Below are 15,582 nucleotides of genomic sequence, written 5' to 3' on the forward strand. Positions count from 1 at the left end.
AGCATAAATGAAAATTAATGAAAAAGAGCAAGAACAGTGAAGTAAATTGGTTTGTCTTATATTTTTGCGTTTTCATTTATTATGCACAGAATAAAATTTCTATAGATTAAATATTTAATTAAAACAATGAATATTGTCAAGTACACCCCACGAATTTAAATAAAACACGTATATGCAAACCACTAAAACGGACGCATTACAAAAGCGTGCATGAGAATAAAACATAATGCTATAAATAACATCTGACCTACGTTTTCAGTATGAAGTGTAGAAAATATACGTATACGTAAAGTCTGTCAAACGAAATACACAGTTTATTACTTGGGAATGACGACAGAGGAAGCATTTGCACCGATCATTAGGCTCCAGGTAAAAATGTGTGCAAATAACAACCACCAAAGAATGTATCGCACATTCACGTTTGGATTTAAATATCGTAATGCGTTCGAAATATTTATTTTCTGCTTCCATTGCGTGTCCCACGAAGCAATTGTTTCAGTTCTCGAGACAAAGTACTACAGAAATAACGCTAATAAATAATAATATTAATACATTAGTTTTCAATAAAGTTTAACTCCTAAAATAGCGGAGTGCGAACGTCCATATTTTTACACATAACGTTATATAAAAAAAAGAAAACATCGACTGTATTTTTTCGAATGAAATTAAACAATTTATCTGATAAAATGATAGTCTTATTTTTTATGTTGTACTATTTATATCGAAATATTGGCGATACTCCAGTTAAAAAGTTACAAGATGGAGGAAGAAAGCATTTATATCGAAGTATTAGATTTATTTTATACAAACGAAAAGACAAAAACTTTATAGATAGTTTGTGAAAATAGCATCATGTTAGTAAAAGTAGTTCCATTTAAAACAGTAGGAATAATTAAGAATTTAAAAAATTGTATTAAAAAAATATCAGATATATCCCTTTTTATATTGCTTTGTCATAAACAAAATGATATTAATAAATAATTATTTATTCATTGCACCTTATAATTTTCTGTAATCTATCATAATTCAATTACAAAATTATTTCTGCATATGCTTCTTGCAATCTAAAACAAACATAGAATTATATATTGCATTATTATTGTTTTAATATAGTAGCAACATAAATTATGTTTAAAAGTTACAAATATAATGCACGTGTTAAACTCGTTACATTACATAATATATAGTATCTAGTATATCGTATACTTGATTTCTTCGAAATCAAATAATTATTTTTAAAAACATTTTATTAGATATTAATTATACAAAATGTACGTCAAAGTTTTACTATGTTAAAATAAAAATATTTCAAAGAATAGATTTCTTTTATTAACATTTTCGGTGCTAGAATTTAAAAGTATTATTGGACAAATTATAACAATATAACTTATACTCGATATAAGATATATTGGGAAAGATCTTTGCATAGTTTTATAAATATAGATGTTTACATAACATATATGCGTTAATATACGTAGCAGATTACAAAATTGTTGACTTGAAAATATCGCGTAAACGCGGGATGTTTGAAAACTTTACGATCTTGTATAGAAGAAATAATTATTTATTTTCTTCTAGCTTCTGCCATTTAAATCCAATTTCTACATTAGAGATTTGCATGAGGGTGAATCCGTAGTGCAAAACCTGTATCATCGTTCAAAAATGAATCATGCCAACAATTCTTTTAGCCCAGGGAATCATCAGAAGTGTGAAAGCAACTGATGACTAATTTCATAAATTTTGGCTGTAGCTACTGATGCGTAAGCCAGTGAATTATCATGACGAAATATTCCTTGCTTCGCTTAGACCAGCTAACGGATCGTTTTAGAAATTAATTTAATTCCGTAAAACAGTTAAATGTTAACAATGGCGTCTTATTTGCGATTCAAATGCTACTTGTTTAGGAGGCCGTGAACTTTTCAAACGCCTCGAGTTTACGAGAGTTACATACTTTATCCGCGACCTTGATAAATCTTGCGTGACCATGGCCACTGAATTCATCCGAATATGGACTACATTTATGCTTATTAAAAAGCACAGAGTCGAAGGAATGGTTGGTGTGAAATTTTCCTAACACCTCCAGGAGAAAGCAAATCAGAAAGGCAAATAAATTTTGTCTGATATTTTTTTGATGTCATGAATATTTTTAAAAATATTTCGTCGTCTTATATAAATTAATTGTACTCTTGTATCCTCAAATATATGAATAAATATTTAAGATAAAAATTGGTCGAATAGGATAATTTTTGTACAGTAATCGAAATCGTTAATATTTGGTTGTATAGTAGTGTTTTAGTTAGTATAATTAATGAGAAAATGACAAACGGAGTCTGGGGCGATTGTAACACTAAATAGAGTCGATAGTAATAGTTTAATTTTAGGAATGAAAAAAATAAGAAATAAAATATTAAAGATTCCACTGTTTGGCATCATAATTTTGATACACAGTGTGTTCAGCCATTCCTGGGAAAAATTTTAGTAGGAGATTCTAGAGGCCAAAATAAGACGAAAATCAAGAATATCAATTTGTTGATGGAGGCTTCGTTAAAAAGTTATTAAAAAATTAAATTAAAAAATTTCAAATCATTCTAAAAAAATTATTTTTAGTTGCAGGGGTCAATTACAATCATTTTTGGTCATTACACATGCTCTCGAAATCCTACCCACTTTCGAGAAAAAAATTCGAGAAGGTGTGAAATTTTTCGACAAAATTAAAAAATTTCAAATCGTTCTGGAAAAATTATTTTCGGTTGTGGGGGTTAATTACAATCATTTTTGGTCATTACAGATACCTTCGAAATCCTACGCATTTTCGAGAAAAAAATTACTTATCGAAAATCTAATGTGAGACCAGAAATGCTTCCCTGAAATTTGATGCGTATCTTTAAAATGGCATAACTTCTGAACGGATTGAACGATTTTAATTTTTTCAAAAAGCAATCAACGCGTATTTTAGTGAAGAATATGTAGAAATCGTAAAAATATTCGAAAAGTTGATCCTTGACCCCGAAAAATGAGAAAAACCCCATAAAAATAGTTCAATTTTCAAACGACCATATCTCCTATAATAGTGAATATATTTCAATGAAACTTTTTTCTGAAGTAGAGGGCATAGGTACCTACAAAAAAGTATTAGACAACTTTTCTGTAGAGTGTCAAACAAAATTACTAAAAATGAAAAACGAATTTTTAAGAAAAATCGACAGCAGGTAGGTGTCGGCGAAAAAAAAAAATTTGAAATCGTTCTAAAAAAAATATTTTTGGCTGCAGGAGTCAATTACAATCATTTTTGGTGAATAGTCATATCCCCAAACTCCTACTCATTTCTTAGAAAAAAATTTGAGAATGTGTGAAATTTTTCGACAAAATTAAAAAATTTCAAATCGTTCTGGAAAAATTATTTTCATTTTCGGGGGTCAATTACAATCATTTTTGGTGAATAGACATACCCCCGAAATCTTGCGCATTTTCGAGAAAAAAATTCAGTAAGGGCGGAACTTTCAACGTTAATAACTTTTTAACGAAGTCTCCATCAACAAATTAGTATTCTTTATTTTCGTCTTATTTTTGCCTCTCTAATCTCTCAATAAAATTTTTCCCAGGGGTGGTCGAGCACCCTATATAATATAAATCATTTTTCTTTTGGTTTATTGCTGTTGTATGGTTCCAAGCACATAAGGCAATAATAATATTTAGTAAAGTAACAGAAATTTAATTTTTGGAAATGAGGAATTTATTAAATTAAATAAGGTAAACTAATTGTATTGGTATAATAGAAATGTGAAAAATAGGAAATAAGACATTAAAAATTCCACTGTTTGGCATCAATAAATCATTTTTTTTGTGGTGTTCTATGACTCCATGCATATAAGGCAATAATAATATTTACTAGATTTATTATTCAACTTAATAAGAATACCTACTCACACATAATCTATCATTCAATTGACTCTTTCCTTCTCAAAAGTCTAAAAAATTGTAAAATATAGGGGGTGGTGCAGTCGTGCACCGCCACTGTATATTCAAAATTTCTTTTACTATCAATTATAGATAAAAAAGATAAAATAATTGTATTGACATATAGGAATGTGAAAACTAAGAAATAAAACATTAAAAATTCCACTGTTTGGCATCAATAAATCATTTTTCTTCTGATTTATTGCTGTTCTATGACTCCATGCACATAAGGCAATAATAATATTTACTAGATTTATTATTCAACTTAATAAGAATACCTACTCACACATAATCTATCATTCAATTGACTCTTTCCTTCTCAAAAGTCTAAAAAATTGTAAAATGTAGGGGGTGGTACAGTCGTGCACCGCCACTGTATATTCAAAATTTTCTTTACTATCAATTACAGTGTATCTTAAGACATTCAACGCGTTACTATTGTTTCCTGCCTCCTATACTGTTACGTTTTACTCTTATATTATAATCATTCGATGTTTGCTCGATTATCAATTCGCACATGGTAAAACCCGGTTAATCTGAACGCATACTGTCGTGTTGTGAAAGAGGGAGACAGAGGCGGAATTGAAGAAGAATGTATCGTCTGGTTTGATAGGCGCTTGCGCCGCGGTAGACGGCAAAGAATGATAAACCGTATAAACTTGGCACGGTGAAAACAAGGACAGGTATATAGAGGGTGAGAAAGGCAACGATGCAACCCCTGTTTTTCCCGTAATCGTTGCCGCTCGATTCTGCGCCTTAGTCACCGTACGGGGGCGACTCCTATATTCCTGTTTGCTTTTAGCGTTACCCCAGAAGCGCATGAATGGTGATTTAACGTGTGCCGAAAAAAAGAACTTTCGCGTTCGGCGGTCGCTGGACAGGTGAAAGAATTAGGAAGGATAGTGTCTAATCTCTCGTTGAGCACAATGGTTACGGACAATACTAGCCAGGTACGGTTCTGTGTATTTTCCGCGAACGGGGACTGCCGGAATGTTGCCGGTACACTTTTCCACTCTCGAACGATCGAAGGGTGTGAACTTCGACGAAACAATCCGTTCCTTTCGTTCGAAATAACATCGAAACGAGCTCCAGCCGGTGTTTCTTAATCGTGTGAACTTGTTTCTCGTAACCACGGGAAATCAGAGCCTTCGAAATCCGTCAACCGGTTAATTATCGATAAAGTAAGAAGAAGTTATGGGATGAGATAATTACATGATTATGAGATATGCGTAGGAAAAGAGGTGTCGCAAGTTGGATGACGTGCGAATGCTACGTCGATATTATTCGTATCGCTGTTACGAGAAAGGAGATGAAAGATTCATGGTGCATGGGGGAAAGGAACGAAATGTGTAACGCAATAAAAGATTGGAAGCACCGATGAGGTGACCAGGGCGAATTAGCCATGGTTTAAATCGACTGCATTTCCGGGTGTCGAACGTGGTTTTTTATGATATTTTGCGATTTAAAAATAGTATCACGAATGGTTTGTTAATTGCAGAATGGAAGGGAATTGTTGTACGAGGGCTGAAGGGTTCTATTTTTTAATTTTAATTCTAGTGTCATCAGAAACAGGAATAAGAGATTGAAAAGGAAATGCAGTGTTCGATAATTTCTATAAACGAAATTGTTCTGTATCAATTTTTATCTATGCAATATCTTCTAGATTTGAGTTCACTCTGTTAGGGTGAAGTTAAAGCCTCAGAAATGGACGTCGTCTAATTGAAAAACTGTTTTGTCTTTTCGGTTATCCAATTTCTCGAAACCATCGAGTCAATTTGAAAATAGTGCAGTCTAGCTGTGAATTCAAACAATAAAACAGAACGCTATGTAGATATAACGAGTCGGTATATATGCTAGTCTAAACAGAAACTTTCGTTCAACGTCATATTGGAGTTGTATGAGTGGTGTTCAGCTTCATTCAAGAATTTCAAGTGAAAGTGATGAAAGAACGTATCCGTCATGTTACGCTGCGAGGAGTTTGGAAAGGGTAGTAATGTAATTGTAGGGGTAAAAAACACACGCGCTGAAGACGGTTTGGAAGATGTCGGTCAGGGAAATAGAGCAAGTCTTGGGTCGCGAGACACGTCAAATTGCATGAATATATTCTGCAAATAACCTTTGAGCAAAACTCCATTGCAACCGGTAAAAAAAGTCACGAAAATTGAACTGAAGTTAGTTTATATTTAGCTTATAAATATGGGTATAAAATGAAGTACGAATTGTTTTTCAACTGAGTTTAGTAGAAAACAGAAATCTCATTATAATCGAAATCAGAACAAGAACCATAGAAAGATTTAAACTTTGAAATGGGACTTATTAATTTTAAATTAATATCTTGAGATTTAACAATAATGTTTAAAGTGGATATTTGAAGAAAAATCTTTTTAAAAATCTTCGAAATTATTCGGATATAAATGATCGAAGGCACCACATAATGTAAACTGAAAATTAAAAGAGATTTTTAAAACAGAATCGAGAGAATTTTATAAAAAGAGGGTAGAAATTATTCATTGATAAATTCTACAGAGTATATTTAATACCGATTTTTTTGTTTAACACTAAGGCTGACGACACGACAGCATTTCTTCGCGCTGCTCGGTCTGGAAACCTCGAGAAAGTGATCGAATTCCTCGATACCGATTTAGATATTAATACAGCCAATTCGGTAAGTACCAACCCATTAAATTTAATATCGTCTGGATTTCATCAAATTTGATTGATCGATACCGCATATTTATTTCAGAATGGTTTAAATGCTTTACATTTAGCATCGAAAGATGGTCACGTCGAAATAGTAACAGAATTATTAAAAAGGTCTGCCAAAGTCGATGCATCCACGAAGAAGGGAAACACTGCGTTGCACATAGCTTCGTTGGGTAAATATATTATCTTTATGATCTTTATGCAAATTTATATTTTTATTAATAGAATTAATGAAATGAGAGCTTCCTAGAGGGTTGTCACAACCCTTAAATACAATAATTCGTATCTTACTTTAAATATTTCTTATATTTTTCCACGTTAAGTGCATTCTGTAGTTTTTTGAGAATTAAAATTTCCCATAAATACATAAATATCTTCAGATTAATTATTAATAAATATAGAATTAATGAAATGAGAGCTTCCTAGAGGGTTGTCTCAACCCCTAAATATAATAATTCGTATCTTTAAATATTTCTTATATTTTTCCACGTTAAGTGCATTCTGTAGTTTCTTCAGAATTAAAATTAGATTTATCAGACTAATTATTATACATTGCCTTGAACAAGATTTCTGACGTCGTACATTTTCCAGCTGGACAAGCAGAAATAGTAAATATACTTATTCAGTATGGAGCTGCGGTTAATATCCAATCGCAAAATGGTTTTACACCTTTATACATGGCTGCTCAAGAAAATCACGATCAAGTCGTAAAATTGTTGCTCAGCAATGGGGCTAATCAGAGTCTTGCAACAGAGGTGAATCTTCAAATTTGTTAATTTTAATATTGATTATAACGAATCATACTTCTATTAACACTAGAATTATCAAACCAGTCAAACTGACCAGTTCGTAATCTCTAATGAAACTTGTAAAACTGGATTTTTGAAAATTTACCGTTGTTTTCTATAACACTTCTCTATCGTTTTAATTTCTTTGGTACAAATAAATACACCATGATTGTCGATGGTTCTAGTGTTAAAACGTTCTCTCGAAACGACTTTTGCCCCAAAAAGCTTTTATTTCAAAATATAAACTGTGTTCATTTATATTCATAAACATTTATTTCTCTATCGTTTTAATTCTTTTGGTACAAATAAATACACCATAATTGTCGATGGTTCTAGTGTTAAAACGTTCTCTCGAAACGACTTTTGCCCTAAAAAGCTTTTACTTCCAAGTATAAACTGTGTTCATTTATATTCGTAAATTAAATCCTTATATATTTATTGCAAAGTAATAAATATTTTAGGATGGATTTACACCTCTTGCAGTGGCAATGCAACAAGGACACGACAAAGTTGTTAGCGTGCTCTTAGAAAATGATTCCAAGGGTAAAGTCAGATTACCAGCGCTTCATATCGCGGCGAAGAAAGACGATTGCAAGGCGGCTGATTTATTATTACAAGTAAATAACAATAAAAAAACACATTTACTGAAATTTCTTGTACATTAATATATTAAAGTATACGTTTTTCATTTCAGAACGATCATAAACCCGACGTTACTTCGAAAAGTGGTTTTACACCGTTGCATATTGCCGCCCATTACGGAAACGAAGAAATAGCGCGTTTATTAATAAAGAGGGGCGCAGACGTGAATTATATCGCGAAGGTAATAGAAAATATTTCTACGCTCGGTTATCCGTAGAGGATCGTATTGATATTTGAAATTTCTCTTATCAGCATAATATAAGCCCCTTGCACGTCGCGGCAAAATGGGGTAAAAACAATATGGTTAAGGTATTATTAGAAAATTCTGCACAAATCGATGCTAAAACTAGGGATGGTTTAACGCCGCTTCATTGTGCAGCAAGGTCGGGGCACGAACAAGTGATTACTACACTACTTGAACATTCTGCACCTATCAGTGCACGAACGAAAGTACGTAAGAAATTTCTAAAGAAAGTAATTGTAACAGTAGGTATCGATAGCGATAATAGAGGATAAATTACACATTATCGTGTCATTAAATTATGATTAGCAGACGTGTCTGACGGAATATTTGATTGTATATTTTAGAATGGACTCGCACCGTTGCATATGGCGTCGCAGGGGGATCACGTGGATGCAGCGAGAGTATTATTGTATCATCGAGCCCCGGTCGACGAAGTTACGATCGATTATTTAACTTCTCTTCACGTTGCTGCACACTGCGGTCACGTTAGGGTTGCAAAACTACTTCTCGATCGAAAAGCTGATCCAAATGCACGAGCTCTGAATGGCTTCACGCCATTGCACATTGCTTGCAAGAAGAATCGGATAAAAGTTGTCGAGCTTTTATTAAAACACGGAGCATCAATTGAGTCCACGACCGAGGTATTTAAATTCAACGCTAATTTACTGTTTTAATCTCTTTAAGGGATGGAACCATTGTGACAGTTGAAAATAAGAGCAATTTTCAAGAATTTTTTAGGGGGTAACTGTGAAACTTTTTTTGATAAATGTTTAATGGTTTTGGAAGTACGTTTCTTGAACTGCTTCTTGTAAAAATTTCGTATAAAAATATTAATTATTATAGTTGTAATAGAAACCAGCGTGACAGCGCGAAAATTTGTTAGAAATCATGCAATTTTGTTAAACTATGAGACAGTAGATTCGATTGCACGTACGGATTCTTAAAAATAATTATTTAATATAAAATGCACTTTGAAGGAAAAATCTCAAAAAACTGTGACAGAATCAGTATTTCTTTTAACACTACGTCGAAACTAATTATTCGATCGAAAATTCCATAGCTGTGATTGTAGAGAATAGTATTAGGAACTATCATACAAAATTTTAAGTAAATTGGATGAAAATTGACTGAGTTATTGAGCCGCCCAGTTTGAAAAATGTGTCATTCTTAAAATCCCAAATATTGAAAAGAGATAAAAAAAAATTTTGATTTTTTCAATCCCTCACAGTGATTTCACCCCCTTAAATTATGTTTAGAATTCTTAATATACTATGAAACTCTTATGAAGTCATTTGTGTGACTAGTAAAGTTTGACATGTAAACAAATTTTTTACAAGACCAGTGGGAAATATTTTCTTAGCAAAAGAGTGGAAGGCGTTTCAAGAGTACTTGAGCATTTTAAAAATTTTAAATTTAGGTTCAACCACATTTGGTACTCCGAGTTATTCTATTGGATAATTTTTGGGGAGAATATTGAGAGCATAAACTGCATGGCTTTATTTAAAACACGTTCTAATTACAAATTGTCCAATAGCATTTTGAGATCAGAAAATTGGGAATTGCTTATTTAACTATGTCATAGTGTACAGAATATAATTCAATATAAAACACTTGAATGATTAAGAGCCAGCGAAAAATCAGGATGAAATACTGTTTATATTAGTAAGCAAGTTATTTGTTTTTAGTAAGTAACATTTTTAAAGAAATTCCACATAGTAATATTTTAGTATGTGCTTAAAATAGTGAATATTTAAAGATATTTCATATAAAGAACTTTAACACTAGTCTTGTAAGCGGCAGCCATATCGAGTCGTGAGGCTTGGGACAGTGGAAATCATCTATTTTAAGTTCTGTACATTCTTACATAAATTCATAAGAATCATTTTGCCACGAGAGTATCATTTACAATAATACAAAGCACCTGCAAGTGCAAAAGCAAACCAAAGCCACAATTTTAAAATTTCTTCATCCACCTATTATTCTTTTTAACATTTTAAACCGCTGATTGTGTCTCGTTTAAACCAAATACACTTCAAAAAATTGAATTTTGGCTGGCCTTTTCACGTTTGTTTTTCCAATGGCGTGGCAACGTTACGCGAATCTACATATTTTGCGCATCGCGTGCTCCGGAAGGAATTGCTTCCCCTAACGTTCGTGCATCCGTAGTGGTGATAGTATGGACAAGTACTTTGGAGGTCGGTATACAACCCACCGAATCATAAATTGTTACGTCGGCGGCCCCTATGAAACAAAAGTCGACCGTATTGTCCGGTCAGGGTCGCTCGCCCCCAGGCTGAGACCTTTTTTATTTTTTATTTTGCGGTATCGCGGCTGGCCTCGTTCATCTTCTGGCGACACGACCGCGTTTAAGCTTCCGACAGCGTTCTCGCTGCCAATATGCCTTTCTCCCTCGCCATAACATTTATTTCCTCGTTGCGAATGTGCGTGATCGCCTGACGTTAAGACAATGAATGTCATGACGCCCTGAGTTTTAGTGACGCGTCACGAACTGCGGTCAAAACTGCGTAGCAGCTTTTATTGACATATTCCAACAGCGATAGAAGCAAGTTAATAAATAGACATTATAGAATTTTCAGTTTATTATGGTGTTTCTTCGCGATAAAATATAATATTTTGTTATACAAAGTGTTCAGCCACCCCTGGGAAAAATTTTAATGGGAGATTCTAGGGGCCAAAATAAGACGAGAATCAAGGATACCAATTTATTGATTGAGGCTTCGTTAAAAAGTTATTAACAAAATTATTAATATCTGTCCATCTAAACGAATTTTTTTCTCGAAACTGCGAAGGATCACGGAGGTATGTCTTTTGACCAAAAATGCTTGTAATTGACCCTTACAACTAAAAATAATTTTTCGAAGACAATTCGAAATTCTTTTTTCTCACTCAAAACTTTCAGCACTTACTTGAATTTTTTTCTCGAAAGTGCGTAGGATTTCGGGGGTATGTCTAATGACCAAAAATGCTTGTAATTGACCCCTACAACTGAAAATATTTTTTCTAAAACGATTTGAAATTTTTTAATTTCACCGAAAAATTTCAGCACTTACTCGAATTTTTTTTTCGAAAATGGTTAGAATTTCGAGGGTAGGTCTGTTGACCAAAAATGATTGTAATTGATCCCCGCAACCGAAAATAATTTTTTTAGAACGATTTGAAATTTTTTTTTCTCGTCGAAAAATTTAGGCACCTACCCCCTGTCGATTTCTATTAAAAATTCGTTTTTAATTTTTAGTAATTTTGTTTGACACTCTACAGAAAAGTTGTCTAATACTTTTTTGTAGGTACCTATGCCCTCTACTTCAGAAAAAAGTTTCATTGAAATATATTCACTATTATAGGAGATATGGTCGTTTGAAAATTGAACCATTTTTATGGGGTTTTTCTCATTTTTCGGGGTCAAGGATCAACTTTTCGAATATTTTTACGATTTCTACATATTCTTCGCTAAAATACGCGTTGATTGCTTTTTGAAACATCAAAATCGTCCAATCCGTTCAGGAGTTATGACGTTTTAAAGATTTTCATAAAATTTTGGGCAGTCATTTCTGGCCAGAAATTATGTTTTCGGTGAGGAATTTTTTTCTCGAAAGTGCGTAGGATTTCGAGGGTATGTCTAATGACCAAAAATGCTTGTAATTGACTCCTGCAACTGAAAATATTTTTTCCAAAACAATTTGAAATTTTTTAATTTCACCGAAAAATTTCAGCACTTACTCGAATTTTTTTTTCGAAAATGGTTAGAATTTCAAGGGTAGGTCTGTTGACCAAAAATGATTGTAATTGATCCCCGCAACCGAAAATAATTTTTCCATGAATGATTTGAAATTTTTTAATTTAATTTTTTAATAACTTTTTAACGAAGACTCAATCAAGAAATTGATATTCTTGATTTTCATCTTATTTTGGCCTCTAGAATCTCCCATTCAAATTTTTCCCCGGGGTGGCCAAACACCCTGTATATTATATTAACCCCTTAACGTACAATTTAATTTCAAATAATTCTCCAAACGTATACTATTTAATTTCGTTTAAATTTATTCGTACGAGGGATGACTGCGAAAAAGAATAGATTTGTTTTACGAATACCTCGTAAATGTAAAAATGTATTGTTTTATAAGACTCGATGACGAGTGAGTAGCCTCATGATTGTAAAACTTGCGTTAACAAAGGGTTAATATAAAGTATCTAGCAAATGGATTGCAATACTTGTTCTATTGTGTATTTTAAACGAAACAAAGTCTGATTTTTTAATGTCGAATTAATGTTCAAACACTGATGAAGATCCTCATTTTTGTACAGCATTCCAAACTGATTTAATATTTCTCTTCTTTAAATAATTTGCTTATCTATTGTCTCGTTCTCAACGTGTAAATTTCTTGCCACGTTATTCAACTAATAGAATCAATAGAAATATCAAGTGGCCTGAGAGGTAGCAATATAAACAATTTATCAATTGTTTAATGACGAAGACAGAATATGGGTCACAATTGACCCACCTTCATGGACAAACTAGTTCGTGAAATATAGTCGATGAAGTTACCGGTAATTTCAATGCAATTCATCCGGTAGGCTGGTGCACTTCACCGATAATAAAATTATTAAACAACGATTATAGAAATTAGCAATTATAGGAATTAGTTAATTCCTTTTAATTTCAAGAAGACTGGTACTGGAAATAACATGATTATTTCTCTATAATTCATATGTGCATAAATATTATTACGTGTCAAAAGCATTGTTTAGAAAATCGTGGAGTTGTGGGTTTAAAAAATTAATGAAAAACATGTCTATTTTGCAGTCTGGACTGACTCCGTTGCACGTGGCCAGTTTTATGGGATGCATGAATATCGTAATATTTCTGCTGCAACACGAAGCCAATCCTGACGTGCCAACTGTTAGGGGCGAAACACCGTTGCATTTGGCAGCTAGAGCTAATCAAACAGACATTATCCGAATTTTGTTAAGAAACGGAGCCAAAGTCGATGCTCGTGCACGGGTAAGTAAATAAAGTATTTTGTTTGAAAACGAAGGAATTCGTATTTAATATTATCAACCGTCGCTGATCGAATCCCATGTATGATTAACTATATTTCATAATAAAACACACAAACGACTTATAAATATTCAGTCATATATAATAATAATTAAATAATACATACTTTACGAATAATGTCTTCGCTGACGAGAAAGCAAATGAGCATTGATTTAAATTTTTATTTGCTCGTGTTTGCCTGTTTTGGTCGAGGTGAATTTATTTTGCTCTTTCGTATTGAAAAATCTAGGTTTCGTCACTCGATTAAATAAATTTAATTAATTTTATACGCTTTCAAGGAGGTCTTCGTACACACAGATTTCTGCTCCTCAGTGAGATTCTTTGGAGTAGGTCGTAAACAGATCGATAATTTAGTTCACTAACGATGTAATAGGAATCTTTATTTTTTCCATATTGTCTTCAATTTTTGAGGTGCATGGTTTTTTAGAACGAGCTTCATCGTCCATGATTTCAAGGTCATTAAAACATGCTTTGTTTAATCTGTCTGTATATACTCTCATTCCATTTTTATAACGTGATTTTAATATTTAAGAACCTGGCAAAAAAATGTTGAGGCTGAAAATTAAACCCTCCATTGAACACTAAGCACAAGTCTATCCTCACAATTTCATTTTCAAGAGTTATAGGAGAAAAATAATTTACTAATAAGATTGATTGATCACAATTCGACTACTTTGAGCAATTGATCCATACCATTGACTATTCCTTCTGTCCCAAATCTCATACTCCACGATGGCTGTCGCTTACAATAAACAAATGCGTATTAATTTGTTGATTTATCACGATAATTATCTGTATTATGTTTATCGTAATACGCATGCATATTGCGTGTCGTGTAAGATGCAGTTATATTGTATGTTTTAGGAACAGCAAACACCGTTACATATTGCATCGCGATTAGGAAATATTGTCATTGTTATGTTACTTCTGCAACATGGTGCAGCAGTTGACACTACCACGAAAAATATGTACACAGCGTTGCATATCGCAGCCAAGGAAGGCCAGGAGGAGGTAATGTACAAAGAAATTTCAAAGATAGCAGATTATATCAAGACACAGAATAGAACATACTTGTTTTGGACGAGACGTCGTGAATATCTTATATAGCACGTGGAAACTATTCGTTATTTTCTTGTTACCTGTTTTCATTCGTTTACATTTTATTTCGTATTTTCTTATCACGGTTTTATTTATGTTTATTATATACTTTATGTTAAGTTATTTGTATGTATCAAATTTTAATAAAATTTTTCTTCATGTTGATTATTTTTTACGTTGCCTTATTTCGATGTTATCATTTTGCATGCATGCACAGCTAACGTAGAAATTAGTAACACTATCTCATTAACACTTTCGTTCTAAATGTATGTTTATATTGTAATTAGAATGTAAGGTAGCAAGCTTATTTAGTTTTATTATTAAGTAGATTTAAACATTCATTATTATGAATATGTTGGGTAAGGAATTATATTTCTTCGTTAGTTTTATAGGAATTTTAGTCAGGCTAAGTAAATTAAAATTTAATCAATTTCTCTTAGTTAACGAATTTTTCCAAAATAACTGTCATTAACTCTCTAGACTATCTCTAATACCCATAACTATCATAACTCCACTGTCAATATACTTGAAGAGATCAATTTCGTAATGTAAGGTAGCAAGGTTACGATATTTATTTTTATTATTAAGTAGATTTAAAAATTCGTGATTATGAATATGTTGGGTAAGGAATTATATTTCTTCGTTAGTTTTATAGGAACTTTAGTCAGGCTAAGCAGATTAAAATTTGATCCATTTCTTTTAGTTAACAAATTTTTCCAAAATAACTGTCATTAACTCTCTAGACTATCTTTAATACCCAGAACTATCATAACTCCACTGTCAATATACCTGACAAGATCAATTTCGATGTATTCTTTCAACTTTCTACTTTCTTATAATTTGACTACTATCTAACCAATTCCTAGTCGTACTTCATTCTTAAAATATGTCATTCAAGATGACCTAAACGTCAGTGGTACAAATAGGATCAAGGAGATTCTATGGTTCGAAATAAAAAGGAAATAAAAAACAACAAATTTTTGGGATAGATAAGGTAAATTGATAATCCCCCTGTTCAATTGTTGTTTCAAATAACGATTTGTAAAAATTTGTCCAACACAAACCCCACTTAT

General features: G+C 32.5%; 1 protein-coding gene across 9 annotated transcripts in view; it reads left to right on the forward strand.

The window, feature by feature from the left end:
• The first annotated feature begins 273 nt into the window (after positions 1–273).
• The window catches only part of LOC143345812 (uncharacterized), a 38,783-nt gene continuing 23,474 nt past the window's right edge, over positions 274–15,582 (forward strand). For 7 of the 9 annotated variants that reach the window (XM_076773273.1, XM_076773280.1, XM_076773279.1 and 4 more), the window contains exons 1-10: positions 274–369; positions 6,521–6,622; positions 6,701–6,833; positions 7,252–7,415; positions 7,910–8,065; positions 8,143–8,271; positions 8,343–8,540; positions 8,679–8,975; positions 13,157–13,354; positions 14,276–14,422. In XM_076773273.1, the coding sequence (XP_076629388.1) occupies positions 328–369; positions 6,521–6,622; positions 6,701–6,833; positions 7,252–7,415; positions 7,910–8,065; positions 8,143–8,271; positions 8,343–8,540; positions 8,679–8,975; positions 13,157–13,354; positions 14,276–14,422 (1,566 nt within the window). In that variant the 5' untranslated portion in view covers positions 274–327. Of the gene's footprint in view, positions 370–4,623; positions 4,641–4,759; positions 4,908–6,520; positions 6,623–6,700; positions 6,834–7,251; positions 7,416–7,909; positions 8,066–8,142; positions 8,272–8,342; positions 8,541–8,678; positions 8,976–13,156; positions 13,355–14,275; positions 14,423–15,582 lie in introns of those variants that run through there. The other 2 variants (XM_076773275.1, XM_076773281.1) reach the window with 2 other exon arrangements.

The sequence above is a fragment of the Colletes latitarsis genome, chromosome 9 (assembly GCF_051014445.1).
Source record: "Colletes latitarsis isolate SP2378_abdomen chromosome 9, iyColLati1, whole genome shotgun sequence".
NCBI classification, from domain to species: Eukaryota; Metazoa; Arthropoda; class Insecta; order Hymenoptera; family Colletidae; genus Colletes; species Colletes latitarsis.